A 25382-nucleotide genomic window follows, 5' to 3' on the forward strand; every position below is an offset into this window, starting at 1 on the left:
GTTCTAAGACTGGTTGCTCAATTGAGTAGCTGCCTACATCAAAGGTCGGTTCAGCACATACAAGGAAGAATGAATAGTAACCGTTCACCTAGTCATTTGACTCAGTCTCATACTCTTCCAAGTACAGTACCTTACCTTTGGTAAGATTCACATTATTCGAAAGGAGCTAGGTGCTTACACAACTTACTGAGCAGCCACCATGTGTCCCAAAGGAAAGGTGCCTGGAGACTAGCGAGTAGGATGATACAAGAGTGGTCTGATGCTGCAGATAGCTTCCCTGCAGATACCTTCCCTCATCACTTGTGTACCAGAGATTTATTCCATAATGCCAGGAACAGATCCATGCCCCAACTTTATGAGTTGTGCCTTAGGTATCCAACTGACTACTGTCAGAAAAATCATAAGTTAATCTGATACAGTATACCAGAAAGCCAGAAAGAAGGGAAGTGTTTCAGAATATCTACTGTATTTGATGGCGTATAAAACATTTTTCCATAAAAGGCTCAGAATCTGCGCCCAAGTCTATATGCGCACACTAAATGAGAAGGAAGTGTTAACCTAGTTATGCATGCCCAGAGAAGCACAGATGACAAGCCATTGCACTCACCGCACCTGGGAGAGAATTAATGTGCAGAGTGGATCTGTTGCGAGTGAATCCACTGCTGGTACAAGCATGATCCGGAGACAGAACACATGCTGAAGTAGGAAGTAGTGATGGCTCAACTAGGTGTACTTTGTGGAAAGTCCAGAAGCCATTATATAAGAATTAGGCTCCAGTCTCTGATATCATTGGTAGGCATCTCGACTGAGGGCCTTTAAAAAACAAAAATCTCCTCAGTATTGCAGTGGAATTGTGAGGGGCTCATGGCTAAATTGAGGCACTCGGATTATAAGCATGTAAATTGTCTGTCTACAAGACCATGCTGAATAATAACACCATTATGCCTAGGAGAATATATTAGCTACAGAACTCTATAACTTCAGGATTGAAATTCGTGACAGAAGTATCATTTATATACTGCAGCAATAACAATTTGTCATTGTAAGAAATATTATTCTGACTCATTCTGAACAAGTAGAGCATTTCAAATCGTAAGTGTAATCGTATAGCCTAAACGGTTTGAAACATACTAACCTAATTGTAGCCTAAGTCTTATACTACGACACTCAGGTTACTGGCCGTTCTTAGAGTAGCCACTCTTGGGACCTTGTCTCGCCCCATCTGTAACTCAGTCACTTGGCACAACTTCTGCTGGCTCCATGGCCCCTCTTCATGAATGAGGACTACTTCTCCTATCCTGGGCCAAGAGCCATGCATTGTTCCTACTCAGTGGGTCTCTCTTAACATTGTTAAATACTCCGTCTCCCATCTTTTCCACAGGTTGTTGCACAACCTGGATACATACAGGAATCTTTTCTCAATGAACTCTCTCCATCCATAGGTAGGGTCACCAAAGATCTCTTCCCAATTTACTACTTCTCTTGGGAAGGACTTCAGCTTTCTTCCAAGGATCAAATGGTTAGGGGTTAAAATTTCCAATTGATTAAAATCCCTGGGAGTGAAACTTAACCCTTAAACGCCGAGCCTCTATTTACAAAAACGTGTCCCGTATGCCGGCGGCGTTCGGTGAGTTAGCACCGAAACGGAAAAAAATTTTTTTTTAAAAAATCACAGCACGCTTAGTTTTTAAGATTAAGAGTTCATTTTGGCTCATTTTTTTGTCATTGCCTGAAGTTTAGTATGCAACCATCAGAAATGAAAAAAAATATCATTATCATATATAAATATTGGAATATATATCATATATAAAAAAAAAAAAAAAAGACATATAATTGTATACAAATCGTGCTGTAAGCACAACGGTTAAAGCTAATGAGTTAATTTTTTTAGTTGTATTGTACACTAAATTGCGATGATTTTGGTATATAACAAATTGTAAAACGATCAAAGCAACACAGAGAAAATATTATCACAAAATGATGCATGAATTCATAACAATGGGCGTAAAAAATGTTTTTCAAAAATTCACTATAAATCGAAATATTGTGTTAGAGACTTCCCGTTTGTTGAAAAATGAAGCTAATTGATTGAATATTACTAGACTGTAAGTGTTTTAGCTTACAATTGCAGTTTTCGACCATTTCGGTCGAGTTAAAGTTGACCGAAAGTAGAATTTTTTCTATTTATCGTGATTTATATGAAAATATTTCAAAACTGATAAAAGCTACAACCATGAATGCTTTTCTGTTGTATTGTACATGATGTTTTCCATCTCTTAAATTGCTTCACTATTGATTCCATCTCAAAATCTGTGAATTAATATGTAAGTACATTCAGTTCTTCTTCAGCTTTTAGCACATCAGTCAAATTATTCCCCATATTTCTTTATTCATGACCTCACAAAAATGTTCTGCTCAACATTGTCTTTCTTCTTCTTCTGGTGACATTACAGACCCAGCCCTCCATTTGACAGATAGTTTCATTTCTTTCTTTTCACTCATGGATATTTGAAGAATTGTGGGCTACCCTGAAATTGGTGCTATTTGCTTAATATAAGGCTTTGTCAGCACCATCAGCCTTTTAATCCAATTATTCTCTTTTATCTCTTCTTGATCTTCATTGAAATTCTTTATCTGGACTTGAGTAATGAGCATGATCTATGTGTTTTTCATCTACTTCCTGAAATTTGTCTACTTGTACCCTTGCTTTCTGTCTAATCTTCCTATTATACCAGGTCTCATCTTATAGCTGATAGTTCCATCTTCTTGCAGACTGATATACATTCTTTATGTCAAACAAGTCCTCATTGGTACCACCTCTGATATGGTGTCTAGAACTGCACATCAATTTTTGACATATTCTGAATGAAAACTAGGTATTCAGTCTACTTTTTTTGTTGATTGTGAGCTCATAATTTCAGATTTAGTGTGACAATAACAGGTTGCTGATCACTTCTAACATTTGCTTCCCTGTGTTTCTTATACAACCTCTGACTTCTTTTTCTCTGTTGATTAAAGGGATTTTGACAAAGGAAAAATCTATTTCTGGAGAGGGGACTGTGTCAGCCGGTGAAAAAGTCCATTCAGCACTTATTTCTAGGTAATTCCGTTTGCTAGATACCAGAGAAAGCTAAATGAAATGCTGGAGTTACTACCCCCAGAGCGAGCTCCATTAAATGGAGTTGTGTATGGAAAAGGGTGAACTATAAAAACACGGAACCTTATCCTATAGAGATCCCAAAGTCAAAAGTCCCACTGAGAGGTGCCGTTACAAACCCATGCACCACTCGCGGACAGTACACAAATCACCGCTAGCCGCATTCCATGAAAGCACCACCCCACTAGAATGATGTTTACTATGGGGGGGAGACAACACATGACAGAGGTGGGTCACCGGGTGACACGGTCCCCTCTCCAGAAATAGATTTTTCCTTTGTCAAAATCCCTTTTCTGGATCGGGTCCCGTGTCAGCCGGTGAAAAATTAACAGAGAAATAAATATCATTCTTATACTGTAAGAGATAACAAAATATAAGGGGAACAGAAGACCAAAGGCCCACCAAATAATTTAATTGCTAGTAATAATAACAAATAATGTACAAATGGAACTGATGGGAGCTTAAAATTAACATGACAATGTAAAAAAATAAACTTAAACAAAATAATTATACAAAATTGAAAACATTATAACATAAATGTGTCATTTAGACAAATATACAGATAACACGGTCAGGGGGTAATGTCAAGGCACGCCTGACTGAAATGACTGTAAGGGGATAACTGAGGCAGTGGAGGAAGAATTGACTAGGAATCAGAAAGGGTACTAGAGGGAGGGACAACGTTCCCTGCCGCGACTGCTGAGAATTTAAGAGCTTCTAAGGATTTCAAATAGTGACGTTTGAAAACCAAGGGTGACTTCCAACCAGTGTATTTGGTAAGATCCGTGAAATTCATGTAATGGAAGTAGTTAATGGAGGTGGCCACAGCCCTAATATCATGAACTCTTGGGACTGAGTCAGGATTAGCCTGCTTGATGAAGTAAAGGATTTGTTGTCTAATAGCAGACATAGAGATATTACCCCCCCCTTCCCTGATAAAGAGAGGCCCAGATGAGATGTGAGAGGACCTGTCTAAATAAGCCCTCAATGTATGAACTGGACATAGGGACAGGTCTTGAGGAAGGGGGAGAATTTTCCAAGGCGACCACCTATTCTGCGGATCTTCATTTTTGGCTAGGAATTTAGGGTGAGGAATCAGCAAAACCTCCCCTGATGGAAGGAAGTCGACATGGTTGGATTCCCTAGAGAGTGCAGACAGCTCTGAAATTCTAGCACCCGAAGCTAGGCTAACTAAGAACAACGTTTTTCTCAATAAGGAAAGGTAGGGACAAGACTGATTATCGATATCTGAGGCTAACTTCAACACGTCATTCAAAAACCAGGAAACCGTATGTGGACGGATTACTGGTCTCAGCCATGCACAGGCCTTAGGGATGGAAGAAAAGTAAGGATCTGTGAGGTCAATTTTGAAACCGTACAAAAATACTTTCCGTAAAGCCGACTTGACTGTAGTAACAGTACTGGAGGCTAAACCCTTCTCAAACAGTGACCTAAAAAAGGAGATTGCCAAATTTATGGTCATTACTGTAGCCTCAGATTCTTTCAAAAAGAGTGCTAGCTTCTTAATTGCTGAGTCGTACTGCCGAAGAGTAGAGACCCGCTTATCTGATTCCAAGAACATGGTATTGACAGGATCAACATTAGCATCCCTTTGAGCCGCAAATTTCATAAAGTCCACAAAGCCAGGGCATTTTGAATTCTTGAGGAAGCTGACACAGTCTGAGTTTGTACTACTTGTGTTAGTTTTGGACTGGGGATTTGGATGTGGCGAAGTTTCAGTTCCAGCAGAAGTGGAAACCAGTTGCTCTTTGGCCAGTAGGGAGCCACTAGAGCTACTTGACCCTTGAATGTCCTGAGTTTGTGAAGGACCTTTAACAACAAGTTTACTGGAGGGAACAGATAGATCTTCTTCCACCTGTTCCAATCCAATGACATTGCGTCCGTGGAAAGAGCTTGAGGGTCCAGGTTGGGAGCTACGTAATGAGGAAGCTTGTTGTTGAGCTTGGTTGCGAACAAATCTACCTCCAGGCCCGGAACTTGGTTGCAGATCCAATTGAACGAGTCCCTGTCTAGGGACCACTCCGACTCGAGGAGTTGTCCTCGATAGAGAATCCGCCACGACGTTCCGGACCCCTGCAAGATGAGTGGCAGACAGGTGCCACTTGTTCTTGCACGCCAAGGAGAAAAGTGCAATCATTACCTGGTTGATCCGGCTGGATTTTGAACCTCCCCTGTTTATGCAGTGGACTATCGTGGCGCTGTCCAGAACCAGTCTTATATGAATCTTCTTGGGAGGAAGAAGCTTCTTTAAGGTAAGGAAGACCGCCATGGCCTCCAGAACGTTTATATGGAACTGGCGGAACATGGGGGACCAAGTCCCCTGCACTTCTTGGTGTTGAGAATATCCTCCCCACCCGCTTAGGGAGGCGTCTGTGTGGATAACCAACGCCGGAGGAGGAAACTGAAGGGGAACTGATTTGGACAGGCTCTTGACAGTCGACCAAGGCCGGAGTCTCTTCTTCAAGATGGGAGGAATCAGAGACACCTTGTCTCTGAGTCTGATATTTGCTCGACTCCGCCACACTCTGTTGATATCTTTCAGTTTTGTCTTCAGCAACAGATCTGTCACTGAAGCGAACTGAAGGGAGCCCAAGACTCTTTCTTGGACCCGTCGAGAGGCTCGTTTGGACTTGAGAAACTGTCTGGTTGCTCTGGCTATCGCTTTCCTCTTGGGAGGAGGAAGAGAGAGCTTGTGAGAATTCAGATCCCACTGGATTCCTAGCCATTGAAAACAACTGCTCGGAACCAGGCGGGACTTCTCCTGTTTACACGAAAGCCCAAAGATTCCAGAAAGCTGACCACCACGGATGTAACCTTCCGGCATTCCTCGATGCTGGATGCCCAGATGATCCAGTCGTCTAGATACGCGGCCAGCGTTATCCCCTGAGACCGGAGTTGTTGTACGACCGTGTCTGTCAACTTAGTGAAAATCCTTGGGGCTATGTTGAGGCCGAAAGGCATCACCTTGAAGGAATATGCCTGCCTTCGAGCCTGAACCCCAGAAAGGGGAGAACCTTCATAACCGGGACGTGATAATAGGCGTCGGAAAGATCTAAAGAGGTGGTTACGGCTCCACGGGGCAGTAGGGTCGAACTTGGGAGACTGTAAGCATCCGAAACTTGTCGCAACGAATGTAGGAATTCAGACGGGACAAGTCCAGGATTACTCTCCGCTTGTCGGAACCCTTCTTGGGTACACTGAAGAGCCTGCCTTGGAACTTCAGTGTCCTCACTTTCCGTATGGCCTGTTTCTGCAAAAGATCTTTTCACAAAGTCCTTGAGATCCTTGGTCGGTGTCTGATAAAACTTGACTGGTGGAGGGGGACCGTCGATCCAACTCCAACCTAGGCCCCTGGAAACTATACTCTGAGCCCAGGGACAGAAGGTCCACCGGGCCCGAAAATGGTATAGCCTCCCGCCCACTGGATGTATGTCATCGGTCCTGCGTTTGCTTCCTCCCTCTGGAGCCTCTACTTCCTCTGTTCCTGGGAGAGGAGCGGGGGGCTCCTCTTCCCTAACATAGCCTCGGGGCCTGTTGCCTCTGGTTGACTGCCCAGAGCGAAATTTCCCCTGGCTTTCATATGAAGCATTGAAAGCCGGGGAGGAGACGTAGGAGGGGGCAGCAAGAGACTGATGTGACGGGTGCACCAGGACATACTGAGGCGGAGGTTGGGAGGAAGAGGTTGAAGGCTGATCCTGTAAGGGAACCTGGACAAAGGACTGAGCCGGGAGGCGTTTGAAATGCTTAAATTTCTTGCTGGACTTTGGGGAAGGCCCGGCAAGATCTGACTGCTTCCGTTTATAGGGCAGACCCCAACGAGAATGGAGACTCTGATTGACCCTAGCCGCCTCAGATAAGACTGCGTCCACTTCTTCTTGGGGGAAAAGATTAGCTCCCCAGATAGAACTCTTCAGAAGCTTATTTGGTTCATGCCGAACTGTGGCTGCCGAAAAGATATGCTTCCGGCAGGCCAGTCGGGCAGTCATAAAGTCAAACAGGTCTTGTTGAAAACTCGCCAAGAGAGATTTCGTCAAGACCTGGAACAAGGAATCTTCCCTATAAACCAAAGAAGTTGCTTCTGCCAAAGTCAGGGAGTTCAAAGACCTGGCGAGCCTATCCTTACTATCAGCTTCTGCTTTCAGGAGCGACTCCGGGATCTTAGGGAGCTGCTCACTGAACAGGTCAGAAGCGCAGTCTGGGTCAAGACGAGACACCGTAAACGTATTAGGGGCTCCCTTCCAGATCTCAGTGCCCCCGGGAAAGACGAGAGATGTTGGGTCCGTCTCCCGGAGATGAGGGAGGGGTTTACCTTCTAAGCAAGCCTGACTAGTCAGAGGCCACTTTGAAGTACAAGGAGGAAGGAGAATATCACCTAAAGTGAACATAGTGAACACTCCCTTGGCTGGTGTGAGCCTAGTGTTCTCCGCTTGCCACTCCGTAAGTGTCCTCATCAAAGACGACTGGGCTTGGTCCCTAGGATAGATAACGGTCTCCTTAGGGACTTTATCAGATCTGTTCCAAACCTCCTCCCTCAGCCTGGCAAAACCTGTGTAGGGGGCTGTCAGGTCCGGAGGATAGAATTCCAATTCCTCCAGTCTCCTTGTGCCCAAACCCTCTATGGTGAGAGTACCTTCGTGCTCGGGAGCATAAAGGGCCAGACGCCAAGGATTCCCCAGATCGAAGGGAGGGAGAGTGGAAGGGTCAGGAACAGAATGGGACTTAGAACGAGGTCCGCTATTGGCAAGTCCTTGGATCAATTCCTGCTGTGACTCCACCTTTTCCGACAGAGATTGAAATGAATTGGCAAGACTAGAAAGCTTGCTGTCGACTCTCGCGTCGATTCTCTCAAGGAGAAGTTCGACGAAAGAGTCCGTATCAAAGGCAGGAGGAGGGGGAACCACTTGCCACTACTGAGACTCTGCTTGTATCCCGGAAGGGGAGGCTGTACTAGTTGACGGAACGGGGCTTGCCGCCTGTGCCGCCGCCGGAGGGACCTCAGATCGACCTGCTAGAGTTGGTAAGGTTTTCTTCCTCACAGACTTAACCTTAGGGACAATAGATCCAGACCCGTCCGTAAGGTATGAGGATTTAGAGAAACCTTTAAAGGAGGAAACGGTGGAAGAAGGAGAGCTAAACAGGGAAGAACCTGCATCACTTACCCCCTTACCTGCTTGATGCTCCGGGACAATGTTCGGAGATTCAAGGCCGAGGTCAAGATCCGCCGCGTCTTCAGAAACACCTCCGCTCAAGGCCGAATCGTCTGGAGAGGGCTGGGTCAACTCCCGAATCCCGGCAATCAATGGAGCAGCAACATCGCCGGTGACGATGCTGTGATCAGCGCGCGGGAAAAAGGGCATTGCAAATGTCCTTCGAGAGGATGTCGCGGATTGCCAGCTCCGACGTTGCGTCCGAAGCCGCTGACCCAGACTTTAAGGGCCTGGAGCGAAGCATCGCGAGACTTGCGGTCAGCCTGCTGGAAGAATAACATTATTGCGGTTTACCGAAGGGGGGGTGAAAATTGGTAATTCATATAAAATATAGTTTGGCTAAAAGGGAAAGATGCATGACAACCTACCGAATCATCGATAGCCTGCTCGTAAAGAGCGTAGCAAACATCACATCCGTCAGGGTGCCAAACTATGAGATCCCCTACGTGGACCGCACACCCGGAGTGGGATCTACAAACTTCGTGGCCGCTGGCCTGGTGCAGGGCTGCGGAGCACCCCTGTTCTTGGCAGCGCACCACCTGTAAAAGTATGAGATTATGAGTACACCGTGTAAGGTGCCGGAGTAGTGTGCCGGAGCAACACATCAGTATATTAAACCGTGAAACCTGCCGGAATGATCCGGAAGGCAACGGACTAAAATAAAATCTCATACATAAAATACAAAATAATAATAACATAATAAACATACCGGAACTAGCCGGAGAAACATGCCTTAAAAGTATGTGACGGATACAAAACAAAATGGGAAGGTTAAAACTGTCCGGAGTAAGCGCATTCCCGGCAACCGAGAATGAAATTCTGAAACTAGCGATAACGGTAGACCGGTAAACACTAGAACCGCTGGAGCGGGAAGCAAGGAATGCGCCTCGAATAACAGAAAAGCGGACAGTGGTTAGCTAAAGGAAGGAAACGTCAAAGGCCCGGACACGAAGACAGTCAGGTGGAGAACACTAACTGGCCACGAGAGTATGATTAAACCGGAGTGTCGTCTTATTAGACGACACGCCGGAGAAAAGAGGCCAGACGTAAGGAAGGGAGGGATGAACAGACCAGGAGGAAGAACTGTAAAGAAGCGACCAGAGAGTGGGAACACACAATCCCGGCGCTCCGGGCCCTCACATCCACTCGCTGACTGAGATAGCCACCCAGCAAGCGCGAGAGAAGCAGGAAAGGGGAGGAACAACCTCTATGGTCAGAAGGGGGGGGGGGGGGGGCAAAGAAGGCCAAAGATGGTGGACGGGAGAGGGGGAAGCACCCCCGGCCACCAGCAGCCCCTGGAGGGGTATAGTCTGGTAAAGTCAGAGACCATACCAAGGGCAGGCCAAACAATGCAGAGGAAGGGGACATAGGCTATAGGCTAAAAGGATAGGAATGCTCCCAAGCCTTGATAAGTTAACAAGATTGAAAACGAATCAAGGGGAGAGAGAGTTTTTGGGAGGGGAGGGGTAAGGGTGTGTTGACATAACCAGTAGCTGAAACTAACCTTAAGAAATGACAAAACTAGGGTAGGCTACGTGACGTCCCTCGCTATCCCAGCTTAACCAAGAGGCTTATTAGCCTAAATAAAAGCCGAAACTGGGGAGGAAGCTACGCGGCGTCCCTCGCTATTCCAGCTTAAACAAGAGGCTTATTAGCCTATTTTTATTTAAAGCGAAACAGGGAAGGAAAACTTAAGATGAAAAGACCCCAGCCAAAACTTAAGGAGAGCGCCATACTGGGAGAAACGCACACAAAACACAATGATGGTCATGCGAACGAATACAAATGATCGACCACCCCCCCCCTTTTTTCATAAAAAAAAAGGGGGGGTAATAGCCTAACACCCCAGAAAAGGTAGGATGGAAAACTAAAGCTAACAACCAACCCATGATAAATGGATAAATAACTAATAAAAACGAATATAAGAGGAGGACCAGACCCAGCCTGATGTGTACGTGAAGGGAAATGGCCGCCCTCTAACAAAAGAAATATCCATAATAATCAACATATATCAAATGCATCCGAACACAAGAGCAAAGATTAAACAAATAATCTAAACAGTACCAATGAAAATAAAATTCCCAGAAGCTAAGAGAAGTGAAGGGCAAAATTAAGGTATGTTATGGAATTGATAAGAGGTGAATAGGCCCGAGGGGGAAGCTCGAAGCCTAAACGACAGCCCTCACTCCCGAAGCAAAGGGACACATAAAAAGTTAATCAATCAAAATCACTAATTAGGCGTCACGAATAGGAAATACATCCTAAACATGAAGAGGAACTGTGAAAAAGATCGAAAAACAAGGCGACCCAAGACCGCGAACCTCGCATGGAGGTCACGTGAGGCGCGAGAGGTGACCGAGGCAGGCGTTATAAATCCCCTTAATTACTAGACTAAAGGGAAATATGGAGCCTCAATTGCCTCAAATAAAACTTAACACTGGTACTCAACTTTGATGAAGAAAGACCTTGTGAGGATGCCGTAATGGTGAAAATAAGCACAAAATAAAGAGCACAACGAAAACACGTGTGATCACAGGTGCTTGCTGAAATGGAATGCGGCTAGCGGTGATTTGTGTACTGTCTGCGAGTGGTGCATGGGTTTGTAACGGCATCTCTCAGTGGGACTTTTGACTTTGGGATCTCTATAGGATAAGGTTCCGTGTTTTTATAGTTCACCCTTTTCCATACATGACTCCATTTAATGGAGCTCGCTCTGGGGGTAGTAACTCCAGCATTTCATTTAGCTTTCTCTGGTATCTAGCAACGGAATTACCTAGAAATAAGTGCTGAATGGACTTTTTCACCGGCTGACACGGGACCCGATCCAGAAATAGGCAAGTGATGTGTTCGGTTTCTGTGTCAGTCATCCAGAGAACTCCAAATGTATTCATAGATGTTTTTTGTTGGAAAATGGCACCTCTGATCACCAGATTATTTGCAGCACAGATACTAGTAAATTGCTCCCTATGTTTGATTGCATTCTCACCCAGGCCTTTGATGCCCATTGCATCCTTTATACCATCATTATTCATACCAGATTTTGAGTTCATATCACTAACAACAATTCCCATATATCTTTCTGGAGTTTCATCTGTAACATTTTGTGGTTCTATATAAAATTCATATTTTATTTCTTTGGAAACAAATTATGCAGCTTGCTATCTTCAGCAGAGCACTACTTGCTGCATGTCTCCTAGCATTTCATTTAAGACTTGATTTGCTAATTTGGGGATTAGCTCACTTCCTCCACCCAAAGGGCCTCTATTATTATTCTTGCCAGCTTGACGTAGGAAAAACTGGGTTCAGCTTTGCTGAAGATAAGGGAAAATGCCCTCTTATCTTTGAGGCCATTATACTCTATCATGTGTCATAGTGTCGTCATTACGACACAATACCCGGCTACAAGACCAGGCTAAAAGATATTTGTTTGATACTAGTCTAGTCACCAGGGGGCAGTAACTCCTTGAGGACTTAACAGCGACTGCCAAAAATAGATTTTTACCACGTCAAAACCTGTTTTTTCTGTAAAGTATTAATTTCTTCTTGAGATTTATTTTCTGTGCTCTGTTACTACTATTTGTATGCTTTTTTCTTCCATTTTTGGTTCTTGTTATTGAAGAATATGTGTTTCTTAGACGTATCTTGAATTCCTCTCACTTTTAAGTCTAATTTAGCTTGTTTTATAGACATACTAGTTCTTTCTTGTAATATTTTTAACTGTATTATATACATAGTAGATACATTCTTTGGATCTTGCATGATGGTCTTGCCCACAGTTTATACTTTCGTTGTGTGGCATGTTTCTCAGATCCACAATATGCACATACAGGTTCATTTCTACAATGTTTCTTTGCATGCCCATATTTACTACAATTTTGACACTGTAGTGGCTTTGGTACATATGGTCTTATTTCTCTATTTTTATTTTTTGAGGTAGATCTTGCCTTCAAATTTTATTTTTGCAGTTTTTAACATTTGCTTATTTCTTTGCTTACTGGGTATATTATATACCTCACAATCTTGGACTCTGGGAAATCTTTATTTAAGAGAGTCCAGGAGAATACAGCCAGTCCCCGGTTTACGAAGGGGGTTCTGTTTTTACGCCGCTTCATAAACCAAAAATCATCGTAAACCGAAAAATTGTTGAAAATCGTCAAAAATCCTAAGAAAACCTTACTTTTAATGCTTTGGGTGTATTGAAAACAATATAAACTGCATTTTTATTGAGTTTTTCATCAAAAAACTTTCAAATTTTTATTATTACGCGGTTTAGAGCCATATTTCTTCTGTTGGATCGGTGTACAACGCGTCGAAACCACAGAACATGGGTTGTAAATCAGGAAATAATTTCTGATGAATATACTGTATTTGAAAAGTGTCGTAACCTCGGAACGTCGTAAGCCGGACCCGTCGTAAACCAGGGGACTGCCTGTACTCTTTTCGATTGGTTTGTCACTGTTCTCAGGAAGCACAATAGTACCCTGAATGCTATTCATAGTGTCATGTTTTTTAATATTTACATTTATATTATCTATTGTTATTATAGATGTACAGTATATCCTCAGACTGACCCTTTGTTGTGGCTTCTGTAAGTCACATCTTTTCTTTATCTGTCTGAACGACATTTCTGCCATTGAATGTCTGTTTAATAGGTAGTTTTCAAAGTTTAGGGCTGAAAATTTACGTTCTGTTTCTAAGGTTAGAAACTTTGACCAACTTACACTCCCAAAGAGGGAGTCGAAGTGAGTCAAGGTTGGGTCAAGATGATATTTACTTTTTGTAGGTTTGCTCTATACTGGAGCATAGGGTTCCAGTGTAATTACATTGGGTTCTTTTTAGATTTTTCTAAACAAAGGTTCTCAGAGGAGGTTCCAGTGGTCATCAGCTGTACCGAGTCGGTACCATGAAAGGGCCCAGGGGTACTTGAATCTTTATTTTTACTTGTCATAAAGATTAAAGTACATACACATAAAAAAATAAGCCTGAAAATCTTAAGATATCATCGACCTTTCATGGCGTTTATTCTTCCACCAATGGCACAGGTAAGAACCGACTCCCAAATGTCCACGTCCCTATCGTACCCCACAGGGGATGGCACAACATGATTAGAGTGGTCCAAGTGTATGCCAAACCCGCTTGCTAGGACTGAGAGTATTACAAGAATACTATACCATCATCAGCACCATAATCATATTATGGGCAAACTGGATAGAATACCGAGAGTCCTACCCCAAAAGCCAGACCCCCCCTGGAATCTGTGGCCTAGCCCTGCAGAATAGTTCCGTCCTTGAAATATCAGTCTGATATCTCTGAAGTCTGAACATTATTGGGTAGTTGATGATCGTACCACAGTTCCCACTACGTATTTAGCTTTGGATATGAACCCAGTCCCAGCTATGATATATGTTCCTTTTTATCAGGTCCAATAAATTTGACAAAAAGTGGCAAATTCAACAAAATTAGTCCAAAGGAATATTTAATAATATATGAGACTCTTGGACTCAAACCCGGGAACAAATTCCTGGGGTTCAAGAGCCCCCTCACCATGTCAAGGTGGTCCCACATTGATGGGGAGGATGAAATGTAGTTGGACAGATCACATTCATCTTCTTTTACCTTGGGGTGTTGCCCATAGGTCCTTGGATCGTATGGTGGATGCTCAAAAAGTTATGTAGTTCACCCAGCTCTTGAGGGACAGGTTGCATCTTGCCTAAGGTGTGTGGCTGCAGGGAGAAGGTGTGTGTGTGGGACTGGCCTTCTCTCTTTCTCCTGTCTGCCTTCCCCTTCCAGTGGGCAGAGGAATAGTGAACAAGCCATCACGTGCTGGACTGGTGTGCATGCAGGTGATCTAGATGACTTGAGTATCCTATCTATAATCTAGCTCTATTTGCAAATCCTTCCTTATCTTTAGCAAGGGGAGAGAGGGTCTGAGTATGAGCAAACGAGTTGGTTGCTCTTAGCTATGTAGTCTCCAACACCATGGGTTCATCCAAACCTTTTCGAATCAAGGATATTACCCCTCTTTAATTCGAAATGCCCAGAAGTCTGACGATTGAACACCTCTCTTGTTCAGTGGATCGAGGTATGGTCTCCTTCCTTTGCTCTTTCATGACCAGGAGGAGAATACCCAGGTGAGCCGAACTACCAGTCAGTTCAGAGATTTACTCGGAATCCTCCCTCCAAAAGTAAGTCTCCCATAAGTAAAGACCGAGGGTTTATATTCCTGTAGGAACAAATGACAAATATTTAAAGTAATTTTTATATTTCCTAACATACAAACCTGAGGTCTTTACATGAAGGGCCCACCTCTTACCACCCCTCATTCTCTTACCTGGGCCAAAAGGTAAACTGTGTATACCAACTTGGTGGGTGGTGCTACTGCCCCTACCATCAGTAACTGTTATCATAACCTCCTTGCGAAAGTTTAATGGCTGGATTTCGAGCCGGCTGAAAGTTAATCCCATATGTAAAGACCTCAGGTTTGTATGTTAGGAAAAATACAAATTAATTTAAAAATTTGTCATTTTTATGTATATTATCAGTGCTGTGTTTAAAAAATGCAACTTACTTAATTCATAAACGAAGTAAATTAAATGAAGTAAAAGTGTGATTTTGCCAGTTTCGGATGTTGCTCTTGCCTTTTCCAGAACTTTTACAGCCTGCACATTTCAACCATGGTGTAACCACTGTTCTTTTGAACTCATATAGCTAGGTCCTGTTCTCGTTAGGCAGGCTTCTTTGTTGTTTGTTTTATTGCCAAGCTTTGGAACACCCTCCCTATTTAGTTTTTCTTTACTCATAAGCTTTCTTCCTCTAAGTGAAGGTCCAACACTTATCTTCTTCCTCAGCCCTTTATATTTCTCCTCCCAGTTAACTTCACATTTTTTCAGGTTGTAGGTCATTTAAGAATGTTGAGTTGCCACCCCATTTTGGTTTGCATATTGATGTTGATGGTGTAGACTGTTGGCTTATGTGTGAAATATCAGTGTTCATAGAAGTTAAATATGTGTTACTTTGTTGTAGAGGGAGAGTTGTTTCTTTGTAGTAAGTATGAGTATGTATTTTTATGAGTTCATTCATATGACTTCATTTAAGGATGTGTTTCAAAGCTTGTCATGCATTTAAGTAAAAAGGTGATTTTAATGCTGAGAGATAAACTTTGTTTTCCATTCATCCACAGAACCTTAGAAATTGAAACATCAGCTGTATTAGGAGATGGATTCCTAACTGCAATAACCAAACTAGGTGAATCTCTCTCAATCCTCCAGTTGAATTGTAAGTGAGCACTCGGTTTCCTTTTCATTGTTGTATTTTTTAGAAAGGAATCTTCTCATTGCCTTTCACATAAATGGCAGTGAAGTTCATTCTTGTCTTTAGCCTTTCACATCCTTGAGTCTTGGGAAAGCCAGTGTAACACAGATAATATTGTATATTAGTCCTTGTTCCTTTCATTTTACAATTTCTGACATCTTCAGCAGGAGGTGAATTGGTAGAATGCTGTGGTTGGGAAGGAAAAAGCATGTGAAGGAAGATGAAAACAAGACAGCAACAAGAAACTATGCTAGAAATTAATAAGTTCTTAGATATGAGCTTGAGTAGTTTATTAACTGTCTTACAGTTTGCACATTCTCCAATATATTTGTTCTTTTTAGCTGAAAAGTTTTGCATTTAGAATTTGTCCTGATTTTAAAAGTTGGTTTGTTAAAATTTGCTCTCTTACTGCACTTGGCTATGATCTTTGAACATTACCCTTCATTTTTTGAAATGTAATCTTAGCAAGGAATGGTATTCAAAACTTTTGCCCCTAAGATGTTGATAATTTGCAAAATACAACATTCTGAATTTTGGCATTTTTTAAAGTACAGTAAAGGGTAGAAGCATAAAGGAATGAAAATAGAGAGAAAGTTATCTTACAAACTTCACATTTCATAAAAGTTTCATGTGGCTCCTTTAGAGATGGCAATTGTAGCTGTATTTTTTATAGTGTAGCCGCTGTGAGTCCTCAAAGGAGGTACTCTCATGGTCCATTAGAGGCTCCATAAGATAGATTAACTAATATCAAAGAATTCTCTTCTAGTCGGTCTTGGCCAGTATTAGTGCACGTTGACACTTGATAGAGTATAGGACTCAAGATAAGAGGGCTCTTTCTCTTATCTACAGCGATTACCTTGGTTCTCAATTCCTATTGTCAACCTGCAAGAAGTAGCAACAACAACATCATAAGTATGTTGCCATTGTAGACGTAGCACTGCAAATAGTGTAGCACTTTGTACGTTGGCTATCACTGAGTCAACGACACACCTTATGAGACCTATCTTACTCATTACTTTCTATCAGGTCTATTCAGGATGATATTCATCCAAATCCCATGCCTTTTCGTCAAGGAAAGTGGATGGGTTTTCAGGACTTACAGCAGCTACCAAAAATAGGTTTTTCGTACGTTAAAACCTGTTTTTGATAGTGTAACTGCTGTTCATCTTCAAAGGAGCTTACCAAAGAAATTGACAGGTGGTGAAATGGTTTAAGCTCTTGGATTCCAATCCCAACAAACAAGAAAAAACTTTGGTCCAAGGTCAAGCCACAGGTTTTAAACCACATTCTTTATTCCAAATACCCTTTAGGGTTTGGTAACAAACAACATGAAACCAAACATGAACTTTTGGGATGCAGTTCTATAGTGACGTACCTAAATATGCTGGATTTGGTCACAGTATTGTTGCACCTTTCCCAGGGATATCTTAGCATACCCACCATATCCAGATGACCCCTGGTTTTTCCTCTCTAGCACCTATGGGGTCAGGACTAACCATACTGTCTCTGATGACCATCATGAACACACTAAGACTTCTTCAAAAGTAACATTTGTGAAGGAAGCCAACGATATACTTATTTTCCTAATGTCATGTGACTTAGGAAAGGAGTGTGTGTATGCCTTTTTAATAAGGGGCACAAATTTTATTCCTAGCCTATGTAGAGAGAGTATTCTGACTCGTTCAGAATAAGTATAGCATTTCAAACCGTAAGTGATCATATAGCCTAAACTGTTTGAAATGTACTAACCTAATCGTAGCCTAAGTTTTTATGCTACGACACCCAGGTTACTTCAACTACAGTATATTATTCTAATTCACAGTCAAAACCATGCTGCGGTTTGTTTAATATCCAAGACATAAATGGTACAAACTTACTGTTAATTCAAATGGCACATTCAATATTTTTAGTCAGAATTGAGATTGGGATTGGCTTTAGCACAATCTCTGCTTTGTAACCCCCATCCAAAGCACACTCCAAGAAATTCTCCTTACATTTAGATATTCATATCTCATAAAGGAAATCTCCCCAAAGGAACTTTGAGATGAAAAGGAAGACTTAAAACGATTTGAAGGCACTGACAACTATGGCTGAATTTCCTGAGTCCTTCCTAGATACAGCTACACTGCACCGGAGCTGTAAAGAGACTGCCTCTCATGACAGTCTTTGACCAACAGCAAACATTCGACTAACAAACGAATAAAAAAATAACCAGTGACTGGTACTTAAGCACTATTACACATATACTTACAATTAAATACACGAAACAGCCAAACATAATGTTTTTCACAACTAGATACAAACACAACAAAACATAATATCCTTTTTCTACATAATACGCATTTCCATTTTATGTAAATTTAGAAAGAATACAAAACTATACCACAACTTGCTGAAAAGTACAGTCTGTCTTGTCAAAGTTACGACATACTCCCGTGCAAGAAAAACTTGTGCCTACATTATTTACAAAAGTTTTGTTCTTATCAATGCCTTTCTGGCTTCTGCAGCTATTTGAGCAGTCCTTCTGTTCGGGTGGGTGCTTTCCTGAATGTCTTCTGTCGCAGGATTAATTTCCCTTAGCTCCTGCCACAACTCTAAGGGGTATTATTTAATGACAGGTATCATGAGCTGGCTATGGGCCATTCTTAGAGTAGCCACTCTTGTGACCTTGTCTTGCCCCATATGTAACTCGTTCACTTGGCCCCTCGTCATGAATGAGGATTACTTCCCCTGTCCTGGGACAAGAGCCATGCATCGTTCCTACTCGATGGGTCTCTTAATGCTGTTAAATACTCCCTCTCCCATCTTTTTCACAGGTTGCACAATCTGGATACATACAGGAATCTCTCTCGGTGAACTCTCTCTGTCCATAGGTAGGGTCACCAAAGATCTCTTTCCTATTTACTACCTCTCTTGGGAAGGATTTAAAGCTTTCTTCCAAGAATCAAATGGTTAGGGGTTAAAATTTCCAATTGATTCAAATCCCTGGGCATGTAACTTAATGGTCTATCATTGATGATTCCTTCCAGTTCTACCAGTATACAGGTCAGTTCTTCAAAACTGAGTGAGACTTGGCCTACAGTATTCTTTAGACATTACTTAAGAAGTCCTATCAGCCTTTCCCATATAGCACCAAACCATGGTGCTCTCGCTGGAATGAACTTCCAGTTACACTTTATATCTAACAGATGTTTCCTTTACCCTGGGATTCTCTGACATGGTCTTAACAGTATTCAGATGCCGCTACAAACGTGGTGGCATTGTCACTCAACATGAGTGCTGGAAAACCTCTTCTGCTGGAGAACTTTCTAAAACTCATGAGGAACGAGTCACAGGACTGGTTATCAACTAGTTCCACATGTATGCCTCTGTTTATCGGGCATGTAAATAAAATTATATAAGCCTTCTCAGGGTGCTGTCCCTTTCCCTTAACCCATAATGCACCGGTGTAGTCCACACCTGTGGTATTAAAAGGTTGCTTACATTGCACCTTGAACTCAGGTAATGGAGGAACTATATTGGGCCTATACGGCCTCCCCTGCTTTCTTCTGCAAATAACACAATGTTGTAATATACTCTTAGTTAGTTGCCTTATCCGTGGGATCCAGAACTGCCTGACACTTGCCACAGTTGCATTTAAACCCATATGAGCAGTAGCATCATGATGTTCTTTAATAATTACCCGAGCAACTCTTTGGCAGTACTGTAGTGTAGGAAACTTAACAGCTTCGGGTAACTGTGTGTGTTCTAGTCTACCCTTGCACCTTATTACCCCGTTGTCCAGGTAAAGATTCAATTGGTAGGTGAGAGCTAATTTTGGTTTTCTTACCCCTTCATCAAACTCTCATATTGCTCATGGAAAAATTCCTTTTGCATTTGGGCAATAGTTTTATTCCTTGCCTCTTGAAGTTCTTCCAAGGTCAGTTCACCATGTTTCTTCATATGGTTGAACTCGTACAATTATTAAAAAATCGTAGGATCCACGCTGTGGTCCTATACACCTTTGTAACCTTGCTGAATCTTTCCCAATTCAGCAGATGAGTATCACCATTCAGGTTGTCCCCTACAGTATTGACCAAAATGTTGTCTTCTCTACCCTGCGCAAGTGATCCACCAACCCATGACCTATCTATCGGCCAAGAGGAATTTTTTAAGCAAGGGGGTCCCTCCCCAAGAAAGAACTATCCAAGATCATTTCTGTCCTTTGTCTACGTGTCAACCAGTCACTGGGATTATCATCTGTAGGCACATAGGACAAGACTGCCTTTGGAATTAAAGAGTTTATTTCCAGTACTCTATTTTTCACAAATACAGGGAGAACACTTTTTGATACTAGCCAACTTAGGGCAACTTTATTGTCCGACCAATCATTCTCAAAGGATTCTTTAATAAATTTGGCCATTCTTACTACTAGCAGCATTGCCATCAACTCAAGTTTTTGGAACAGTTAATTCTTTAATGGGTGTTACTCTTGCCTTTGCCACCATTAAATAAGAGTTTTTGTTCTTAACTCTATAGGCTACACAACCATATGCTAACTCACTGGCATCGCAGAGTATGTGTAAGGAGTCCCCCTCTCCTAGGCTAGTTTTCCTAGAAAAGGAAATATCAAGACATTTTCCCAAGTCTTTGGATTGTTTCTGTAATGGGTCTGGGAGTTGTTCATCCCAATTCAGTTGTTGCTTCCACAAATTCTGTAGGTATATCCTTGCCCTAATAGTAACAGGTAGAAGTACTCCTAATGGATCGCAAATCTGTGCAATAGTTCTTAACACTTCTCTCTTAGTCTGTCTGGACTTGTTTATCTTAGTAGGATGTAATGTCAAGGTATATATCTCTTTGCCCCAATTCAGACCTAAGACTTTCTGATGTGTTTGTTCTCTGGCACTAATCCCATATGCTCTAGTAATAGTTTGCAATGAGTCTTTATTACTTGTCCATTCCTTCGGATATAAATGTGCCTGCGCAAATATCTTATTTGCTTCAAAGAAAAAATTTACCAGTTCATCATCATCATTGCTGGTGAACTGCAAGTTATCTACATATAGTCCTCTCTTTATCCTTTCTACATGACCTATCATAGATAGCTGTTTCTTAATTGTTGCATTCAGCAGAAAGGGAGATCATGTAGCTCCAAAAAAAACCAACTCAAAACCTATACACCAACAATTTACTGTTGGGGTCTGTTTTATCTTCCAACCATAAAAATCTAATATAGTTTCTATCTTCTTCCCTAAGTTGCACCATTATACAGGCAAACGATTTGTTTTAAACTGCAGTAGAACTCTGAGCAGGTCAGCTGTTATATGTGGTCCCATCCACCAAACATCGTTCATGCTTAACCCACTTATCCCTGTTTGACCAAACAGTCAAATACTACCCTAATAGTGGTTGTTGCACTGTCCTTTTTAACACCATGATGTGCCAAGAAATGACAGTCTTCCTCAGTTTTAAAATATTCCTTTCTCTTTGTGAATCTCCTATCCTCCTGATCCTTCAAGATTTTCTGGTAGTGTTCTAGATACTAAGTGTCCTTCCGAAACTTGAAACACTGTTGCTTTAATCTGTTCAAAGCCAACCCAAAGTTGGAAGTTAATCTCCTTTTGTTGCCTTTCCAAGGCAGTGCCACAACATACTGTTTGTCAGTTTCAGAATAGGTTACAGTACTCTCGAAGCTCTCCAATACTTTCCGTTCTTGTTCCCTTATATCACTGCAGTCAATGCCTAAATGATCTAAACTCCATAAAGTTTCAAGACCTTCCCTTGGATCCTTTAAATGAGTAGTCTCTTCAGCCATAGTTATGTCGTCGGTTTCCACAGCCAGTTTTAAAATGGATCTCCTTGGTGGGAGGAGAACTATAAGTTCCATTTACTACGTAACCAAATATGGTTGGCAGCAATACTAAATTTTCAAATTTCCTAAACCCCAGATGTAAAATGTTGTACACATTGTCAGCCCCTATTAACAATTCTATAGGCAATTGTTTGTCTACAGATAGATCAAAATCTTTATCAGCCAAGCTGATTTTTGTTCTACACGACTACCTAATGGTCTTCTTAATGTCGAATTTCTTTGCATATTCTGGTAGCTCATCTACCACTATACATAATCCATATTTATTAACCCTTAAATGCTGACTAGACGTATCGTACGTCAACTACAATTTTGTTCTACACGACTACCTACGTTAACTACAATTTTGTTCTACACGACTACCTAATGGTCTTCTTAATGTCGAATTTCTTTGCATATTCTGGTAGCTCATCTACCACTGTACACAATCCATATTTATTAACCCTTAAACGCTGACTAGACGTATCGTACGTCAACTACAATTGTCTGTCGGGTGCCGAGTGGACGTACTGTACGTCGACTACAAAAAATTTCAACCTTCGGTCAACTTTGACTCGACTGAAATGGTCGAAAAATGCAATTGTAAGCTAAAACTCTTACATTCTAGTAATATTCAATCATTTACCTTCATTTTGCAACAAATTGGAAGTCTCTAGCACAATATTTCGATTTATGGTGAATTTTTGAAAAACTTTTTTCCTTACATCCGCACGGTAACTCGGCCGAAAATATCAGAAATTCTTTCGTCATTTTGTCGTAATTTTTGCACCGTTTTATATTAGCTGTTACATAAAGTTTTATATATGAAAATGTGTGCAATTTTATGTAAAATACAAAAAAAAAAAACCATGGTTGTAGGTTTTAACAGTTTATCATATAAATCACGATAAGTGCCAAAATTTCAACCTTTTGTCAACTTTGACTTGACCGAAATGGTTGAAAAACGCAATTGTAAGCTAAAACACTTATATTCTAGTAATATTCAATCATTTACCTTCATTTTGCAACAAATTGGAAGTCTCTAGCACAATATTTCGATTAATGGTGAATTTTTGAAAAAACTTTTTCCTTATGTCCGCTCGCAGTAACTCTGCCAAAAATCTCAGAAATTCTTTCGTCACTTTGTCGTAATGTTTGCACCGTTTTATATTAGTCGTTACATAAAGTTTTATATATGAAAATGTGTGCAATTTCATGTAGAATGCAACAAAAAATAACTCATGGTTGTAGGTTTTATCAGTTTTGAAATATTTTCATATAAATCACGATGTGCCAAAATTTCAACCTTCGGTCAACTTTGACTCGACCGAAATGGTCGAAAAACGCAATTGTAAGCTAAAACTCTTACATTCTAGTAATATTCAATCATTTACCTTCATTTTGCAACAAATTGGAAGTCTCTAGCACAATATTTCGATTTATGGTGAATTTTTTAAAAGACTTTTTCCTTACGTCCACACGGTAACTCGGCCGAAAATCTCAGAAATTCTTTTGTCACTTTGTCATAATGTTTGCACCGTTTTTCTAATAACCGTTACATAAAGTTTTATATATGAAAATGTGCGCAATTTCATGTAGAATACAACAAGAAATAACTCATGGTTGTAGCTTTTATCAGTTTTGAAATATTTTCATATAAATCACGATAAATAGAAAAATTCGACCTTCGGTCAACTTTAACTCGACCAAAATGGTCGAAAACTGCAATTGTAAGCTAAAACACTTACAGTCTAGTAATATTCAATCAATTACCTTCATTTTGCAACAAACAGGAAGTCTCTAGCACAGTATTTCGATTTATGGTGAATTTTTGAAAAAAACTTTTTTTATATCCGCGGGTTATGAATTCATGCATCATTTTGTGATAATATTTTCTCTGTGTTGCTTTGATCGTTTTACAATTTTTTATATACCAAAATCATCGCAATTTAGTGTATAATACAAAAAAAAAAAAACTCATTAGCTTTAACCGTTTTGCTCATAGTGCGATTTGTATACAATTATATATGAAATTTTTTTGTTGCGCTGTCATATATTTCAATATTTATATATGATAATGATATTTTTAAATTTCTGATGGTTGCATACTAAACTTCAGGCAATGGAAAAAAGGAGCCAAAAATGAACTCTTAATCTTAAAACTAATCGTGCTGTGATTTTAAAAAAAAAACTTTTTTTCCGCTTTGGCGCTAACTCCCGAACGCCGCCGGCATACGGCAGACACTTTTGTAAATAGAGGCTCGGCGTTTAAGGGTTAATCTGCCCCAGTGAGGTTCAGCGATGTTCACTATTTGATACTCCTTAACTGGTGTAGAAGTTAAGTAACCTCTCAATGATATATTTTCAACTCCCTTACTCTTATAGTGGAGTCCCTCAAGAGCAGATTTCTTCTAAATGATCTCCCAGTACAGGTATCCAACAACCCCCTCTTTTGCACAATGCAACCTCTTTTACCCTTTAGGGTTATTGTGGCTATAGGTAAGATAGACTTCCTAGTCCTCATATTTCCCTGTTCTCCAACTTGTACCCCACCTACCTTAGACTTATTTGTTTGGTTTCGATTACATATAGCACTATGATGTCTAACAGTGCAACCGTTGTTACAAACTTGCCTGTCACAGTCGGAACTGAAGTGCTTATTGGATGCGCATATGAAACAGGCCCCGAGTTCTAAGTCGTTCTATCTTTCCTCCTGTGGTTACATAGGATTTACAATGTGTCCATATATGATTGCCACCATAAAATGCACATCCTCTAACCTGGTTTACCTTGGCCTTTGTTGGCATTTTCTTTAGGCCTTACCAGTGTTTTGTTTGGTCTCACAGATTGTCCTTGTTCTTTGAAGAAAGCAGATACTGTTGTCATTGTATTAGCTCTTACTGGTTCAGTATGTGGAAAAGCCTTCAAATTGTGTACTTCTTCTTCAAGATATTTTTTAAAGGTGTCAAATTTAAGCCAATCTTCTCCACACTTTTGTTTTATTAATTCACTTACTTTACTAGGTAGTTTGGTGTAGTGCAAGATGGTATACAGCTCACTCAGTTCCAGTTATTGACTTTCCAGTGATCTTATGCAGCATTCAAATTGTGCCTGAAACCTTGTAGCTATTCTGCATCTGCCTTGGGAGTCTCAGTTTGGAAGAGTTTTCTAGCTAAACACAATGTGATTTTGTCTTTTCTGCCATAGGGTTCTTTTAACAAGTTCATTGCTTGCAAATATTCATCACCTGATTTAAAACCAGATATCAGTTCCAGAGCCTCACCATCCAGTAGGTCCGTCAAATAGGAAAACTTCTGTATTTTCTCAAAATCAGTACGTTGGTGTACTGATACTTCATAAAGTTCCCAAAATTAATTCCATTCCCATACATCACCATTGAAATGTTTGAGGTCTAATTTAGGTAACTTTACACTAGCTTTAGCAGGCAATGGCGGTGCACTAGGTTCACCCCTTACAGCTAGAAGACTTGTGATGGAGGAGTAGTCTATGAATTTCAGTGCCTACCTTTAGGCTATATTCAGCATGATTCATAATTTGGTCAGGTTGTCCTCCGGGATCTGTTAGATCCAATATTTCATTATCCAATTCCTGGTTTTCTGCGAATATTCCTTCAAGGAGTCTCTCAATGAAGAAATACTATTGATATCACCAGTACCAGTAGTGATTTCAACCTTTTTTGACCAGTTAGTTATCACAGGCTTAAAACCCTTCTGTCTCCTCTTTAATTTGTCTGTGTCAAACAACTTAGCTTATAATTTACCAGCACCAAAATATATATAGCTTATAATTTACCAGCACCAAAATATATAAGTTCTTAATACTAAAAAGGTAT

General features: G+C 41.0%; 1 protein-coding gene across 2 annotated transcripts in view; it reads left to right on the plus strand.

Annotated features, from left to right (window-relative positions):
• LOC136836268 (F-box/LRR-repeat protein 20-like) overlaps positions 1-25382 on the plus strand; it is a 286367-nt gene that overhangs the window by 141177 nt on the left and 119808 nt on the right. For both annotated transcript variants that reach the window (XM_067100295.1, XM_067100296.1), the window contains exon 5: positions 15566-15660. In XM_067100295.1, coding sequence (XP_066956396.1) covers positions 15566-15660 — 95 coding nt within the window. The remainder of the gene's footprint in view (positions 1-15565; positions 15661-25382) is intronic.

Source organism: Macrobrachium rosenbergii, chromosome 56 (genome assembly GCF_040412425.1).
Source record: "Macrobrachium rosenbergii isolate ZJJX-2024 chromosome 56, ASM4041242v1, whole genome shotgun sequence".
NCBI classification, from domain to species: Eukaryota; Metazoa; Arthropoda; class Malacostraca; order Decapoda; family Palaemonidae; genus Macrobrachium; species Macrobrachium rosenbergii.